Genomic DNA, 18,059 nt, shown 5'->3' on the forward strand with positions numbered 1-18,059 from the left:
AATGGATAGTATATGAAGTATAATGATAGATAGTTAGTAAATAACGTATAAGTACTAATTTAATTGATAGATAGATAGTATATGAATATAATAGTTAAATATACTCTATAGATATTATAAGAACTGATTCAACCTCTTTGCACAAGTAAAAACACAAAAGTACTGGCTCTGAAGTTTACTTTAAGTATCAAGGTTAAAAGGTTCCCACTGCTTAATCACAGTAACTAAGTATTTGTACTTCAGTACTTCTCACCTCTGCCATCATGGTTATAAACTACAGATAGTTGAGTTCTGCTCAGTTTAAACAGGATTAAGATGTTAAACATGTTTGAGTATAGAAACCTTTAGTTCTCATTCTAAGCAGATGTACAGTGGTTTGACAGTGGATCAAACCAACAGAGGACTCTTCTATGTACTGGTCATATCTGATTGTCATTATGTAGTAAAGGTCATTATTATATTGTAGAGCTGTGGGTTTATGTAAAAAGTGGGTTTATGACCCAAATAATCAAGGGTTGATGAGAATGTGTGACGGCTTCTGGAAAATTGCAATTTACACAGTCTGTCATGCTTTGAGGCTCATTAGAGCACGAGCCACCTCAGAGCTTTTAGTTTTTATAAATAATTTCTTTATTACAAAAGTCGCAAGTAAAACAATCCAAATTTCTGATTCACGAGGGATTTTAATATTTGTTATGCATCTATTGTCTTAGATGAGAAAATCACTGACCTGATAAACAATAGTCGTTTTATAAAAAAAGAGCAGTTTTTAATCAGTAATGAACAAAATATGAACTTTTATTAATGTTACAACCTCTTCTCACAAACCTCCCTATCCAAACCAAGAGGAGACACAACTTGAGGGTTTTTACAGAGAATATGATGAAAATCCAAGGTATTTGTTATAATCTTTTGATTTGAAAGGAAATTATTAAATTGTTTTATATTTATAGAACCCAGAAGTGTGTACACTCGAATCCAACCTGTGTATGATTTTTTTCCCAACAATATTTAGATGTCAATCTCCACTGCTCATGTTTATCTCGTGGTGAGATGAAAATGGAGCAGAAGAATTTAAGCGTATTTCCACGGGTTTCTTAAATTGAGCTTTAAGGGCCACCGTACATCCTGAAAGGTCAAAACCTGACTTAATCTTAGTTTTGTGCTTCGATGGTAACGGTCATAAGACTGTGACTTTCCATCAGAGGATGATGCCTCATGATCAGGCAATTAAGTGACCATACAATCATGAGACATTTAAAAAAGGTCAATTAAAACGCACAAATTAACAGTTTCAGGCCAGATTTACTATTTGAAAATGAGCGTTTAACAACATATAGTTTATAATCTGTGGTGTTTCAGGAACCAGTGTGAGAGCTGAGTGTCCTCAACACTTGTGAATACTTTAACAGTTGCAACGTAGAAAAAGAAAGGATCACATTCATCCCACGGATTTGCTTCAGGGGAAAGAACGATGAAAAAAGACAAGCCGCACAATCACAAAGTGGTGAAAGACGAGATCCACTGGTGAAATTATCTTCCACTGGATTCTGTAATGGAACACGATCCTTTTGCGGGTTCGCTCCCCGAGTCTTGGCAGGAGTCGTGACCTTACCCCGAGGCAAAGGTGAATTTTAACACGCGACGCCATCACCGGCTTTCTGCCGTGATGTTTAATTCATTTCACACACGTCCATCAGCCCGGCTTCCCACGGATGTGCACACGCAAGGAAACTCATAAGAAATATTCCATTTTCCACTGGTTAAATTTTATTCAATTTGCAGCTGTCACTGAAAAGGTTTGATAAGTTTTTCAGGTTTTCAGGTTTTGTTTACAAAAAGGTCCTCACCAGGTAGAAACGTGTCGACTAGAGAAGCGTCAGTGTTTCTTCCTGCGTGGCTATAAGACAATACTGAGAAGTATTTACAGATCACTTATATTAGCTCGGCAAATTTCATCTCCCGCTACTTGATTTGATCAATCACATGGTACTTTACATTTTTACACAGTAGGAACTGATGGAGGTGCAGCCTGCCCCTCTGACAGCACGCAACATGGAATGTTTACAACAGTTTGACTAAATATACGTTTTCCAAAAAGTCCCGTATAGTAAATCATGTTTTTTTATATTTCTTATCAAGGAAACTTATAACCAATGTGTTTTTTTTATATTTCACCATCTTGCTTTGACGTGCTCAGCTCTTGAAATATACATCTAGCCTGCACGATGCCACATGTCATCCATTTGTCCACCGGTACACTTGTTTAGCATCGTTGTATGACGATGGCCGATCAGCAAACAGCAGTCCTGAGGCAGGGGGCGGGGCCTGTACTTGTAGGGTTAGAGGGGGAGGGGTCAGAGGGGGGGGAGGCTGCATCACAAGTGGGCGTGCTCGGAGCTCTGGTCGCTGTCGTGACTGTCCTCATTGGCTAAGGAGTCCGTCGAGTGGTGGAGCGCGGCGATGCCGGAGAACTCGGACGGCAGCAAAGTTCCCTTTTTCACGTTCCCCAGTTCTTTCTCTCGGGCTGCTGCCCCCTGCTGGCCGCCCTTCACCCGTTTCCACTTCATCCTCCTGTTCTGGAACCACACCTTCACCTGCGGGTCAGAGGGCACAGAAGGAAAGTCAGATTCACGGTCGTGCACAGAAATAATCAAGGAGCAGCGACGAGGCTTCAGTGCTCGACCCGGAGTTTGGCAGCTCTCTCTCTCTCTCTCTCTCTCTCTCTCTCTCTCTCTCTCTCTCTCTCTCTCCTGTGAACTTGTTCCGTCCCATCTGCCACTTGGCCTCTACCTGAGTTTCCCTGACTCAACAGCCTCGGCCGTATTTGCGTCTCTCAGACTGATGATGAAGCTGTTGCTTAAAACAGTTTGCACGTCAAGAAGCAGCAGAGGCTCTCAGAGTGTTGACACGTGCCCCTGGGGGGGGGGGGGGAGCTCACCCGCTGTCACGCGGGGCGAGGTGGGTTTATTTTTGGGGGGTAGCGTCGGTGCGAGGGGGGGGGGCCCAAGTGGTCACATAGCACAGGAAGTCAGTTGACAGCACAAACGTTTGTGTTGCGCCGAGTGTCACCTCGGATTCCTCACAAGCCTCCGGGCCTTTTCTGGGAGCAGCACATGGGCAGGGTTGGGGGTTGGGGTTGGGGGGGGGGGGTTTGATGTGGAACCGAACATGTGATCCTCCCGTTAAAACACAACAACGCACCCTGAGACTCCTGACCTCTGACAGGCGAGCGGGACTGGTGCTCTGATTTGAAACGGGTCGTTTCACCATCAGGGGGCGGGACACACCGAGCAGCTGATTGACGCCGGGTCACATCAGGTGAAAAGTCGATGTCATGGGTCATTTCTTTTTAAATCTGAAGTTATATGTCATTTAAAGGTTTAACCGAATTTAACCTGGTTTTGATTGAAGTATTTATTAATCTGAAAACGTGGGTTTACTGGGGAGACTTCAATCATAAACTTCAATTCCCTTTTCTCTTTCCTACGCTCATGGCCCCCGGCTCCACCTCTGCCATCTTTGAATCGGCTCCAGTTCGTCACGGCCTGTGGTTCCATAAAACATCCGTCAGGCGCACGCTGATTGGAATGCCAATTTTTTACCTCACTATCTCCCGCTGTGGATTTTCCGCGACACAAAAGCCGAGGTCACACACGAGTTGCGTTCCCTGAGCCGGAGACGCTTCACGCCGCTTTGTGCCGCTCGGGGCCACAGACGGATTTATGGCCGCGGCCTGGGAGCCGGTCGAGGTGGAACCGACTGGAGTTCTGTGGACGGGGTCTTTTTTTTTGTGACGCTAAGCGAAAGCAGAAGTTTCCCTGACACACTCGATGTGTTTCTCACTCTTCATGTCAGTTTCTTGCTTCTCGCAGACTGATGAGTTCGCTCCTAAATGTGACCGAGCAGGTTACGGCTCAATTTAGTTTGAGAGGCCGTTAAAAACGCACCTGCAGATGGTTTCACTCACTGGGAAAACTCGGCATCGAACCACCGGTGGACGTCCTGTGCAGTTCTATCACTAGTTCTAACACTGGAGCCCCATCAATAAAGCAGATGGATGGTAATATTGTTTGATATATGGGTTTCACGGACTCACAGATCAGTATGAACTTTCACTTTACCTAAGCACTGCAGAAACTTTATTTATATTTTGCCTAAAAATGTATATATTCAATATATTTGGATTTATTTGGGTTTATTTTTATTTATGTTTATTGCAATAGTTTATTGTTAAAATTTAAAATATAAAATCTGGGATTTACATTTTTATAGAGAGTCAGCGAGCTGGTGAAAATGTTCTGATATCGTGCGATACCTAATTTTCATAAACTCAAGGTCCATAAACCTGAGTTCATTTAATCTATTAGATGAAATTTGAGACAATTTGTATTTTTCGCTGTATTATATCGCACTTTCACTTCTTTATATTGTTTAATTTGTCATTCTAGCTCTTTTCATTTGGTCTTGGACCTTCCCGACGTTTAACGAGGCATTACAGGAGAAGCAGGTAGAAGGAACAGCCGGCTCTGTTCCATTCTGCTGTTCCGGTCAATGCACAATAAAAAAGTCTGGGGCCCCGGAGCTAAATGGAATGGTGCCACCGGTCGTGTCATTAGCTGCACAGATCAGAGGATTCACGTGAGTTCATCAGCTTCTATTTTGTGAGTTTTTTATGGGAACTCGATTTTTACGAAAAGCAGAACACGACCCCGACACTCATCTGAAGTCGTGGTTTGAATCCGAGGCTTCACCTGAACCGCTCGTGTGTCCGATCTGTTCTCTTCATCCACTCTTCACTGTGTCACGCTGCAGAGCATCAGAGGTGTCTGCTGCGTGTGACTTACAGCTTCCACTCGGGTGTCAGGGAACAACAGGGAACAACAAGCGCTTCCTTCCCCCCCGACCACCGCTCTCCTGTTATTTATGTGTCTGTGTTTTACAGCAACCGACCCGACTCTATTTTCCCTCTGCTCGCAGGGTACAGTGGGCGAGAGGAAGTGACTTGCTAGACAGCACTTCCCTTCAGGCCCCTCTCTCCCTGTTTTGACTGTGGCCCCCGGCTGAAAGAATATAGACACGAACATCTGGAACGCCCTAGTCCCGTCACACGGCCACATCTGGAGCCCAACGGCCCCTCTGCGCCAAACTTCAGGAAAAACACAGGAGCCACCTCTGTTTTCACAACATGGCCTCAGTGTGCTAACGTGAGGGCCGGACCGGGTCAGAACCTGGGGGGGGGGGGACCTACTTGTCTCTCGGTGAGGTCGAGGTTGACGGCGATCTCGTAGCGCCGGAGCCGGGTCAGGTAGTTGTGGTGGGCGAACTCGGCCTCCAGCTCTCGGATCTGCTCCTTGGTGAACGCCGTCCTCTCCTTCCTGGGCTTGCTGCTCACGTCTGACTTGTAATTCCCGTCCTGGGACTCTGAAACCAAACACCACACAGGGTTCTGTTCCACTCAGACGCAGATTTATGTGCAACTCACACTCTCACAAAAAAATAAAACTTAATGCAAATGTTATGTGGCAGGTGCGAGTCAGCAGGGGAAGAAAGGAGCGAGGTAAGAGAACCAATGGGAGCTGTCACTCACACTTTATTGTTCAGTCATTGTTTATGAACACTTTAAGTGGCTGGAAGGACTCGCGAGTGGCTGCACATGTGTGAGTGTGTGTGTGTGTGTGTGTGTGTGTGTGTGTGTGTGTGTGTGTGTGTGTGTGTGTGTGTGACTGTGGCAGCTGTGCTCTCACAATAAGCCGACTTTTACAACATGGATTTAATTTGTCTTCGTCTTTAAGGAATCTGCTGCTGCAACTTGATTTCTTAAGATTTGAACCAAAACTGGTGCAGGATCAGTTTTTTACTCTCAAACCTGCAAGAAAATATCACGACTAGAAAGTATTTTCTGTTATTTCCTTTATGCACCTTTTAAATTCTCCTTTTCTCTAAAGTTTCCAGAAAGACAGGAAAACAATAACTCCTGTTATTGTAATCGCGATTGGGAAATTGCAGGAACAGGCTTTAAAAACGTATATAAATACAATTTGACTACGTAATATTAAACAAAGCATGATGGGGAAATGTAGTGATCTTTTTGATTAAAATAAGAACATCTGTAATAAAGCAAAAAAGACTTTTCTTTTATTCTAATATTTTATCTAAAAGAAAATGTGAGTGTGAATAAAAACTAAATAAAAGTGTCATCTCCACTTTATCTCATTGCCCCAGAAAATACTTCTTCTTTTGGTATTTCCCCTCAACCCCCTGGAGAAACCCCGTGAGGTTCATTTACCCTCAGAAACGTTCCCATTGTGTTCAGACTCTGAGCTCTTCCTCTCGTTTGCATGTGAACTCATCAGCAGCTCTGATCTGCAGCAGCGTGTGTTAACCCAGCATCAAGCCAAACTGTGAATAGTCCTGCAGCTCGCGGCCAGACGCCACGTCACAGGAGAAACCGTCACCCAAGACCCCCCCCACCCCCCCCTGGACCGGAGGGACCCCGGTTTGTTCTGCTTCTCTGCCAGAGAGTGGATCTTCCTTCTAATTAACTGTGTTTTGTTTTCCAGGGTGAAATTACTCCCTCGGGACGCCGAGGAGAAGACGAGAGGGGAAACTGAAACTGCTCTACAAAAGTTATATTTGTAAAAGCACCGTTTTTAGAGCCGAGGACAAACACACAAACAGATTTATAAACTCCCAAATCAGCTTGATGAAATGAAACAGGTCTTTGCTTGACCCGCAGCCTGTGTCCTGCCCCCCCCCCTCGACCTGGCCTCTCCCTCCCTGTAATTTCGAACCCGGGCGCTGTGAACACTGTGTGGCTGACTGATGCCGGGCCTCAGACGTCTTTACCCGCTCGCTCTCTGGTAAACACAGACGTCGTGTAAAGAGAAATAAAAGAATAACACAACCAGCTGCTTCAGACCAGCAGGCCTGGAGTTAAAAACCCAGCGGCGGGCTTTTATGACACGGCCGCGACACCGCAGCAATTAGGGCCCCGCCGAAACTTTCATCTCGCCACAAGAAAGGGACAAAACAATATGAGAAAGCTACGTGCACGCAGACAGTGCACGTGGGTTAGGAGCCGGGCTCGGTGCGAGAAGGACCCTCACGATCCTTTTGTGTCTACGTTGACTGGCCGATTGTGTTGTGTGGACCAATTAGCCAGTGGTTTTGTTTCCTTCTGTGTTTTGGGTAAAATAACATCACAGCAGCTCATTAAGAACCAAGTGAACTGCTTCAACACAGAACCTCAGAAGCCCACGCCTCCTTCTCTGCAACAACGCCTCGACAAAATGAGACGTCAAGCTCCTTTTATTGTTCCAGAGAATCCAGTGACTTGTTAAAGAGCGACCACTCCCTCCAGACACTCCACAGGCTCCTGCTGCTCGGCCACAAAAACAAAAAATCAACAGGTTCCCCAGAAACCGGACTCCCAGAATCCCGAGGAGGCGGCTCGTGTCATGAACCGACCCCGTGGCCTTCCTCGAGGAAACAATCACAACCGAGTGTTAGAGGCAGAAATCTGAGACGCTTCATATCGGAGCAAAAAAAAAACGAGGGGTGAACCCAGCATGGAAATGAGCTCTCGGGTTTTCTGTTATTATTCCTGTATCTAAATTCAGGTTTCGCTCAAGTTCCTGGTCCAGATGGTGAAACCTGATCGGGGCTGTATCTCATGCGAGTGGCAGCGGTGTGATATTTAGACAGCTGATGGAGTCAGCAGCCTCGTTAGCCCGATAATCAGCGTGATTGGTGTCAGCGTGCAGCGGAGGAGGCAGCGCACATGTAATGAGTGTGCACCAACTATTGTTGCAGGGGAAGTGGGATCTGTAGGCCGAGGCTCGGTTTCCAAGGGATTTGACGAAGCAGGACAGGAAATAGGAGGTGGTGTGTTTAAATCTGTGGATTTAATGTGTTGTTGCAACAATTTGCATGTGGAAGAAACGACACTGAGCACAAAGTGAGTCAGTAGATTCAAAATCTATGTGTTTCGATGATTTCTACATTCTCTTTCTAATATTTGACACTTTCTTTTAAATTATAACCTAAATAATTACAAACACACACACTCCCTGCGATGACCACAACCCCCCGGTGAGTCGTAGGTGACACTCGAGGCCTTTATAAGGCGACAGGATCACGAGTGGCGGCCCCGCGGTCCTCAAATGGACAGAGGGAGAGCGGTGAGCCCACTTTCCATGGAAAACTAAGAACTCGCACTAATATCACGTTCCCTGTGAGATCTCCGGTGACCCGAGCCCAGCGGTTTGTCACGTTGTGATTGATTAATGTGGTGACGGCCGCGTTGTAAATGTGCTGCGGGTCAACAGGTTGTGTTACCTGTTTGAGTGCAGTCCTGAAGAAGAGGGATTCATCTTATTCTGTGTGTATTATTAATAATATACAGGTTATACAATTCTGTGTGTGTTCCTCTGTTGAGACTTTAAAGCAGCTGCTCTATTTATGGATTATCTTTGAAAACGATCCAGATGTTATAAAAGATTATTGTCAAAACATCTTCAGTTGTAAAGACACTAATTTACTAACAAGTGGTTTTAACTTTGTCCAACACACAGTTTGTCTTTAGATAATATCTGTGAAAGTTAGACTGTGTATTAAATACCTCTTACATATAAATGTAAATCCATTTTAGACAAATGTGCCGGAATATTAATTTGGAAAAATTAAATAATTTATATTTAATGAAAAAAGTATTATAAGCCCCATATTACAGTTTATTGTAAAATGAGTTAAGCACATTTTGAACTATGTTATTTTTTATATACTTGAACTAAACCCTGATTTCTTAAAATGTGACAAACTGATTCATTATTTTTTCTCATTCTTTCATTTTAGTTTTTAAACCTGACGTGACTTATTTTAACCGCAGAGATTTAGACAAGTTAAAAAGTTGCTGCGTCAGTCGTGGGGTGGGGGGGGTGGGGGGGGGGGGTTAGTCTTTTACGATCCGTGACATTAATTCTTTTCTGTGCTTCTCGTTTTCTGCTCCGTGAAGAGAGTCTCATCAAACCAGATGTGATCCTCTTCAGCCGGGCCGAGCCCACACGGCCTCGGCCCGGCGGCTTCACTCTTCCTCCGCCGCGGCCAACACCTACAAACGGCCTTTCAGACGGTTCTGTGTTTATCTGTCGCAGCTGCAGGAACTCGCCACAGTTTACGTGCTGCTGAGAGATTCTGAATGACACGTACAGATGTGTGTGTTGTTCTTGAGCTCTGCTCGGAATTTCTTCTCACGCTGATATTTACGTGATGATGTTTATCTAGCAGCCTGAACAGAGACACGCTGGACATGGTGTTGATAATATTTGCATGAAGAAATGTCAGAGGATTAAAACCTCTGGCTTCAGGATCGTTCCAGTTTTAAACCCTGAAGGAGAAAAGCGCCGGCCTCACTCGGTCTTACCTGAACTGTCACTTTTCCTCTTGCTGTTCCTCTTCTCGGCCTCAGCAGGTGACAGAGTCTGTCTGCCAAAGTCTGCCGGCACACAGGAGGCCCCTGTGGGGGTGCTGCCACTGCCCAGACTGGGGGTGCTGGCACACATGCTGGGCCCACCGGGGTGGCCCAGGTCCGGGGGGGTGGGCCCGCTGTCGTGGGACGAGAGGGAGTGTGGGTGGCACAGGTTGTGGCGCGTGGTGGCGCCAGGTGAAGGCATCTGTGGGATGTGCCAGGACGCATGGTGCTGAGGCTGGTGGTGATGCTGATGGGAGGGCAGGTGGCCGCGGTGTGAGTGTGGGTGGGGGTGGTGGTGGTGGTGGTGGTGCTGCCCGGGGAACAGGCCGTCGTCCACCGGGTAGCTGGAGATGATGCAGGGCGCCGGTGAGGAGGTGGAGGAGGAGGAGGACGAGGAGGCCAGGTCGGGGTAGGAGACGTGGTCCGAGCGGCCGTGCAGAGTCAGGGGCGACTGGGTGAAGGCGGGGTGGAGGGCCTGTGCCGGGGCGTGGGGGCTCCGCAGGCAGCCGAACAGCGTGTGATCCATCGCATGCAAACACACCGACCCTCCGGCAAAGGTGAGAGGGGCGAGTGAGAAAAGGGTGAAGCTACAAAAGCAACCAAACCAAACCAAAAAAAAAGAAACCAAGAAAGATCACCAGCACATATCCAAGATGCTTCACAAGTCTCCTCTCCGCAAAACCCAGAAAACCTTTGTCCGTGGAAATTGAAATAGTCAAAGTAGAAAAGTATTTAGGAAGCGGGGGTCCTGTGGTAATCCGGAGCGTGCGGCCGCTTGCCAGGCCGTGCAGGATAAACACCGGGACAGAGCGGCAGCGGCAGAGCCTCTCGGAGGTCGGGAGGAACAGGGCACTGCAGCTCGAGGCTGGGAGCAGGAGGAGGTTCCTAGGAACTGCAGAACGAGGGGAGCCGGCGGAGGGGATGTTATAAATAGGGTGTAACGTGAGAGGGAGGCTGGGTCACAGACTGCATACGCGCTACTGACCACATACATATGATCACCCTCCAAAAAGCACAGCACAATAAATCTGCACTATTAAAATGGCTGAGCCTCAGGAAAGAAGGCAATTTATTTTGGACTTGGATGTGACCTCCGGTGGCCATCTCCCCCCCCCCCCCCCCCCTACTAGAGGAAAACAGCCTTAATGGATCATGGGTGTGGCTGAGGGTGGGGGGGGGGGGGGGGAGCGAGGGCACGAGGTGTCAGAGGTTAACTCAGCATGCCCCCCCCCCCCCCGACTGTCAGTTCTGACCCCGTTTAACACAGTAAGTCTTGTGAACACTCGCTGGTTTGAGTCCCGGGACGTTAGAAGCTCCAGTGAATCACTGCTCCTCCGGGTCTGCAGCTTTAAAGAGAACACGAAACGTTTTATTACAAAAATAATAACGAGGAACTTTAAAGTATTTATCTCAAAGTATAAAGCTGGGAAGTCTCTCGGTCGACCACACAGTCACCTGAAGTTCCTCATCTCAAGTGAAAGTGAGGAAATAAAAAATCCTGGCTTCGCCTCTTTGTCCCGGATCCAAACTTCAGGAGATCTTTCTCAACCCATTTTTCAACCTTCCACCGAGTTGTGTGCAAATCCATTGTGTTTATTTTTTGCTTAATCCTTCCAACACAGGGTGAAAACAACACAACCAGAGAAAGTTAATAAAAGCACTTTAAGTAAATAAGTAAACCAACCACAGTCCAAATGAATCAGTCAATCGTTGTGTGAGAATGTTCTTTATTCCTGTAAAACATTATTTAATGCATATTTTATTTAAAAAGCCTGAATCCGTTTATACGATAGTTTTAAATTAGGAACAGACCGGTGGCCAGAAGACAAATCCTGGAAATCATTAGGAAAGACAAAATATTTCCTCCACAACACATGAAACACTCGAGAGACGACTCGTCCGTCCTCACGGCAGCGTCTCACTGGATCATAAAAAACATTTTATAGAAGTGAAGAGGGAATAAAAACAGGGAACAGGAACCTCTCAAAGATTCTTCTATCGTCTGTGCAGCTTCAGGGAACTTCAAATAAGAATAAAAGGATTCACCCTCAAACTTATTTACATAATATTAATGCAAAAGGACAATAAAAAAATGATAAAGTCGTGGTTTAGTTTAGGAACTTAGAATCTGTGTGTTGGAATTTAGACACTTAAAAGCTTTTATTTGAAGTTGACCCACGTTTTTCCTCCTCTTGTCAATCTCTGGAATTCAAAACAACAACAACAACAACAACACGCTAACACAACCTCTTCATTCTGTCGCTGAGTCCGAAGAGTTGTCGTCACAAACACAAAACAAAGTGAGAATTTACGGCCGAGCCTCCGAGGCCCCGACAGGTTTCCCAGATGGACGGTCACAATAAGTCGGCGCTCTGGGGAAGTGGCTGGACGCCGCGGGCTGTGCCACAGGCCCCGCGAGCCGCCTGGGAAAGGAAATTAATTCCTCTTTGAGGGGAAAATGACTTTAGCAGATATAGCACCGGCCTGTTGCCCCCCCCCCCCGCCTCCTCCACCACCAGTTCCTCCAAAACGTCCGAGGCAGCCGAGGAAAAGCACCTCAGGTGAGCGAGTGTCAAACTCTTCTACTGTTTATTTTACAGATTAAGGCTATTAGCAGGTTAGCAGAGCTTTTATTTGCTCAGGGCCTCGAGCAGGTATTAACACACACGTGTTTCCAATCCGGGCGCAGCAGCGTTTTCTGGGAATCTTCAGCCCTGGTGGGGAACTTGAGACAGAAACTCCCACTGGGTGAAAACGTGTTAGTTTGTGTTTGAAATGGGATTAAACTAAATACAGTATCAGGTATATCCTGGTGCTTTTACTGTGAAAATATCACCTTGTCTAGGTCTGATTTTTATTTTCTTGAAACTTGAAGATAAGTATATTTTCCATATATTCCTATTTCTCCTTTCAACAGCAGCTTAATCCTGAAATAAATACCCGGTAGTTTGATTTCCTATGTCCCGTGGAAACCTTTAATCTGGAGTTTTAAAAAACACCGGCATCTGAAGATAAAGTAAATATTGGCCCAAAGCATCTCTGACATGTTGCACCCGGCTACGTGACGACATGTGAGATGAGGAGCAGGAGAAGGAAACCAGGTTATCAAGACGAGGAGCTGCAGCTGGCCGAGTCAGCGGAAACACACGGCCGCTGACGTCGATGTGTTTGTGACGTGCGTTCGAGTCCGGTGGAGGTGCAGACCTGCTGCTCAACCTGTGGCTGTCAGTCACACACGCCGGGCGGATTACAGCTCGGTGCCGCTCTCACCAAAAACAAACACGCAACCGCCACTTTAGCCCGTTTCTCACACGGCTCACCAGCTAACGTGGTGGTTTGCAGTGCGTTTCGGGTTTGGCCCTTCGTTGGAAAATGAGCAGCCTCCGCTCCGGGATAAAGTTTTGCCTCCTCGGCAGAAACACGACACCTGCACAGATCAATCAGAGGATGAGGTCGTAGAGGAAGAAGTGTGGCCTCGGCCTTCATGACGTCTCTGAATAATACTTTGAATAACACTAATCATCACTTCTAATCATCAACATTTCATAAAGGGCTTGTCAGGCACCGTGCTGTCAGCAGATATAAGTGTTTTTAAATGTATTTGCATTGCTTTAAGTATTTATATATATTTCAATATTTAAAATGTTTTCGTCTGCATTTGTTTGCAGGATTACGCAAAAACTACGAATCACATTATCACAGAACTTAGTGAAATGATGTGTTGTGGCTCAGGGAAGATGCTGCAGATCTGGGATTTACTGTTTTACCACCTTCTTTAACATGCTGAAAAACAAATTCTACATTTTCCTTGATTTCTCAGAGAATAATTCACGATGACTCAAATCAGACGTGTTGAGGAGACTGATCTTTAGGATCTAGTGAGTTTAAATGTGGGTTGATTCCCCGTCGGGCCCTGAAGGAGGCATGAGCTCTGGTTCTGTTGATGAGCTCGGTTACACACGACAGCTTCAGCTCTTCTTTCTGTCGACGCTCTCTGAGGCTTCTGAGGTTTTTCCGCTGTAAAAAGTTATTTAAGGGGGGGGGGGGTTGTTCCTCCCTTGGGTCAAAGGTTAACGTCAGAGGATGTCGGACATTGTTAAACCCTATAAGGCAAATTGGGATTTTGCTGTAAATATAGAAAAAGACAGATTTGATTGATTTGTTCTCCTGCGTGTGAGACGTCTGCTGAATAAAGAGATATGATTTATAAATCTATATTTTAAAGTAAAACAGATAAAATACGTCTTCAGGGGAGAAGTTACACAGTAAAAATATCCTCAGTGTTTCATAAACCACTTGTGTATCTTCAATGAATAGAATTAATAAAAATGCAATAACCAAAACTATTGCAAAAGTATAATAGTTATAATATTTTCAGTCCTGTATTGACTGAATCAAATTGTATAATAAAAAACTTTAACAGCCCCGGTTGTGTGACATGCTTCACTACACAAAACTTTGATGTCGCTCTCGACTTTACAGTTTAACACATGGAGTATTTAAGGAAACCGAGCGTGTGTGTGTGTGTGTGAGAGAGAGAGGGAGAGAGAGTGTGTGTTCATTATTAGACATTTTCCCTTTCTACGAAAATTCTCCGGCTAATATGGAAAGTTTTTTTATCCAGATCGAGCGTCTGTCGATCTGGATCCTTCAGTCGAGGACCGTCAGAGGAGAGATGATGTGTTTGCAGAAAAACAAATGTTCTTTTTGTAAAGTTTGGAAACTAAAAAGTATTTTGACACGTTGGAATTTAAAGGAAAAAGCTAAAGTCAAAAATAAAGAAATTAATGACCAAATATTCCTTGACTGAAAGAAACTATTTGCTCATGGACTCATAAATAAATCAAACATTTAAAAGCTGTTATTCATTTGGACAGAGTCACTTTATCTCTGCTTCACATCAGCTTCAGATCCTGCGACTAATCACAGAGACAGTGTTACAGTTTGTAGAGATGAACATCTGAGGGCGGGGGGGGGGGACCGTTTCCTTTCAGACCTCAGCTGCAGATTTACAGCAGCACATTGTCCGTGAAGCAGGATGTCGGTGATCTGTGACAAAGTGCGACAGGAACTGTTGTTTACAGGAGGAAGAACAGGAGTGACAGCACGACGGCATCAAGGAGAAACCTCCACCGCCTCGAGAAGCGTTTGATATTTCATAATCACGTTGTCCTTGGCTCTAGATGAAAAAAAACATCTGTGTAATAACTGAGTCGCAGTTTGCAAAAGAATAATTTTTAAGTAAAATGTTTGTGTTTCTTCTTTAGACTTTTCTGTATCATGAAATGTACATTTTATTAAATCACCCTTATTGTTTAGGAGTTACCAATATTTAAATTCATGTTGAATATTATAGGAAACCTTTCAGGAAATTTGTTTTTATCTTCATTTATTGTGTTACCTAAATCGCACTTATCCATAACTCTCCTACTGTATACACTGTTGTTCTATATTGTTGTTTTTATATTGTTGTTGGTACAGTGCACCAACTACACCAAGGCATTTTCCTGTATGTGCAAATATACATGGCAATAAAAATAATTCTGATTCTGATTCTGATTGACAGAAAAAACAGATTGAATCTCATCATTTCCAGACAAAAATCGATACCGGACCAAAACCCATCTGTGTAATAGCTGAGTCACAGTTTGCAACAGAACGATGTTTTATGTATGCTGTATCATGAAATGTTAATTTTATTAAATTACCCTTATTGTTTAGGAGTTACCATATTTAAATTAATGTTGAAATATTCCTGGAAACCTTTCAGGAAATTAGTTTTTTCCTTCATTAATGTTGTTGTCACCTAAAAACACAGATTGAATCTCATCATTTCCAGATTAAAATCGATACCGGACCAAAAACCATCTGATTTTCATTTTCAGTGCGTTGACATGTGAGAGGTAGAACAGCTCCGACGTGACACTGATCATATCTGTGAGAAAACGTCTGATTCTCAGGACTAATGAGGTCATTTCACACACTTGCTGCTCCGAGGCGGCCATTTTCTGTGCCTGTAATGGCCGCGGACAGCTGGGGTGACATCATCATCTATAATGGGGGGGCGGTTGGAGCCGCCTGGTGCGACGGTTCCCCTCCACCTCCCGCTCCGAGGCGCTGGAGCCGGAGCAGACGTGCGTGATGCTGTGCAGGGCCTCAAAGTCCGACCACACCTCAAACAGCTCCGGGGTCGCCGCACTCAAAACCTCCCATTTAGATCTGGACCGGGTGCGAGCGCCAAGACCCAAAAGCGGCACCGGCTCCAGGCGGCCGCAGCGCTGCAGGCCCGTTTCCTCCCAGACTAAATTTGAACGCGCCCTCCTCTTTGGTTCCGGCCCCTTTCACACTCCTCGCCGTCTTCCAGGGGCGCGGGGGGGCGGGTGCCAGGCGGCCGGCAGCTCCAGACGGCTCAATTTGTGAACGGGGCCATTAGTGACTTTTTTATTTGCGTGATCGAGTCGCCCGCCCACTCAGCCAAACCCGGCTCGCTGGACTTCCACATTGCGTCACTCCGGCGTGGAGCTGTGATGCTCCAGCTTCAACATGCTGTTCCAATAAAAAGCAAATCATTCAGAAGAGTGAAGTCAACCTTTTATGACTTAACAGCTTCCCTCTCTCTCTTCAGGTCCGTGCAGCTTCCTGGACCAGGCCCAGAGAGTCGGTTCTGTTCGGTTCCTGCTGGAAGGAACCGAGCTGGAGAGTCTCACTCACACGTCACGATGGGTCAGTGTCAGGGTTCGATTCCCCACTCAGGTCTCTGAGAAATCATATACACAAATAATCTGCCACAGCAACAAGACGGATCCATTCTTGATATTAACAATACGAGGACATGTTCTTTATTAATGTTTCTGGAATTATGATTCTGAACATTTGGGTTAAATTTTCACTGACAATGCTTTTCATTTATTTTCCTGCAAAATATCCAAATATATCAAATCGACTACAGCATCGATATTTCACTTTTTGAGCAGTGCCTTTAGACTTTGTGTATTTGTTCATGTTTAACTGACTCCAACGTCTTTTCCCCAAAACTTAACCAAAGTGATTTTGTTGTCAGGTCAGAAGAGAAGCAGTACATCCTCAGAGGAGCCTGAGCAGATGTGAGACAGAGGAACTGAACACGTCTTTATTTCACCTCGATGTTCGAATGATCACATTTAAAACTATTACTGGTATTAACAGTTCTTTAAATTATTGATATACATTATAATGATAATAAATCCTCAGTTTGCATCCTGACTCTTTTCAGACAAAGTGAACACGAATCCACCATTTGCTCAGTTTGACTACATCAGGAGGATAGGTACCATTAATAACTAACTTTGGTTTAAATCTGTCTTTAGTCTGATTAGAAATCAAACTCCTGCCCCCCCCCCCCCCCCCCCCCCGCTGCTGGCCCACTGTGACCTGAGGACCTGAAGGTGCTGCTGCTCTGAGGTCACAGGAGGTGCAGCGAGCAGCAGGGGAACAGGGACCTCTACTGGCAGGTGATGAAAGAGGAGCGTGTGTGTGAAATTGGAACTGTTGTGATTAATGTTGTGCTGCGTGTGACATGTGATATTCTGAAGAATCTGAATGATCACATGTGCAAACGTGTGAATGTTAAAATATATGTAAAGATAGTTTGGGAGGATTTAACAGGACGTCTGTAAGTTTTATTTCTTTTGGCTCTGACGATGCTTAATGTTTTTTTTTAAATGTGATCAAAAAAGGGAAAAAGATGATTGATGTTTCAAAAGTTTTATCTCACATTCATCAACTTTTCTAAAACTAGAAGAGCAGCGTTCGAGTCGAGTCCTATTTGGCGTCGGAGGCGACCTCTGTGACCTCTGTGACCTCAGTGGGTTGAGAACTTGGTCTGAAGCCACAAACCACAACAGAGAATCACCTCCGGGGAAAAGGGCAGAAGCCCCACAGGCCGGATTCCTCACTGCCCCAGAGTCACTGCTCCTCCAGTGGACAGAAATGATTCAATCGCAGTTCTTACGAGACTAAATAAGACTTGATGTACGTTCAACCAATAGAGCATTTCACATTTTACTGTACATCTCAACGTGAACCGTCAGGTTACTACCTCAGTAAAGATATCAACTAAGACGAGTCCTATGGAAGAGGATGAACTCTTATAAGTGACACTATAGTTTGTTTGTTGATTGGGTTGTAACCAATGGGGCGGGGGGGGGGGGGGGGCGTGAGGCTGTGAAACAACTAAGAACCCATTCACTTTTCAAGAGGATTTGATAAACTGGGAGGATCCAGGTTTTCTTTTCCTTGTCTTGAACTTTGCGTTATAAGGTTTTAGAAAAGATAGTTCTCTCTGAGTTAATAATGTGATATTAAGGTTTAGTTTGTTTCTATTGAAGTTGGTTGAGCTGCAGCTTCTTTCTATTGGAAAACAATGAATTGTATTTTATAGATAAATCCTGTTTTATATATTAAATCTTTACCTCTAGTAAATTGTGGACATGGGAACAAAAATAACCATATTTCTCTCTGACATGTTCTGGAGCACAAGTTTAAAATGTCGGTCACTTTCAACCATTCTACCAAATACTTGAGTCATTTAGTTTCTTCTCAGAGATGA

General features: G+C 45.0%; 1 protein-coding gene across 1 annotated transcript; it reads right to left on the minus strand.

Annotated features, from left to right (window-relative positions):
* Nucleotides 1-780: 780 nt before the first annotated feature.
* meox2a (mesenchyme homeobox 2a) lies at nt 781-10,359 on the minus strand. Its single transcript, XM_062398322.1, has 3 exons — nt 9,425-10,359; nt 5,252-5,424; nt 781-2,597 (listed from the first exon to the last, which is right to left on the minus strand). Exons 1-3 carry the CDS (start codon nt 9,996-9,998, stop codon nt 2,379-2,381), a joined length of 966 nt encoding a protein of 321 aa, XP_062254306.1. The 5' UTR covers nt 9,999-10,359; the 3' UTR covers nt 781-2,378.
* Between the last annotated feature and the right edge of the window lie 7,700 nt (nt 10,360-18,059).

Source organism: Platichthys flesus, chromosome 11 (genome assembly GCF_949316205.1).
Source record: "Platichthys flesus chromosome 11, fPlaFle2.1, whole genome shotgun sequence".
NCBI lineage: Eukaryota > Metazoa > Chordata > Actinopteri > Pleuronectiformes > Pleuronectidae > Platichthys > Platichthys flesus.

What these genes read in the sequence shown, in the direction of transcription:
- meox2a (XM_062398322.1), bottom strand. Translation starts at nt 9,998, where the DNA reads ATGGATCACACGCTGTTCGGCTGCCTGCGGAGCCCCCACGCCCCGGCA. An exon ending in GAGGAAAAGTGACAGTTCAG is followed by an intron (nt 5,425 to 9,424) that starts GTAAGACCGAGT and finishes GTTTGGTTTCAG; the next exon opens with AGTCCCAGGACGGGAATTAC. An exon ending in TCGACCTCACCGAGAGACAA is followed by an intron (nt 2,598 to 5,251) that starts GTAGGTCCCCCC and finishes TCTGACCCGCAG; the next exon opens with GTGAAGGTGTGGTTCCAGAA.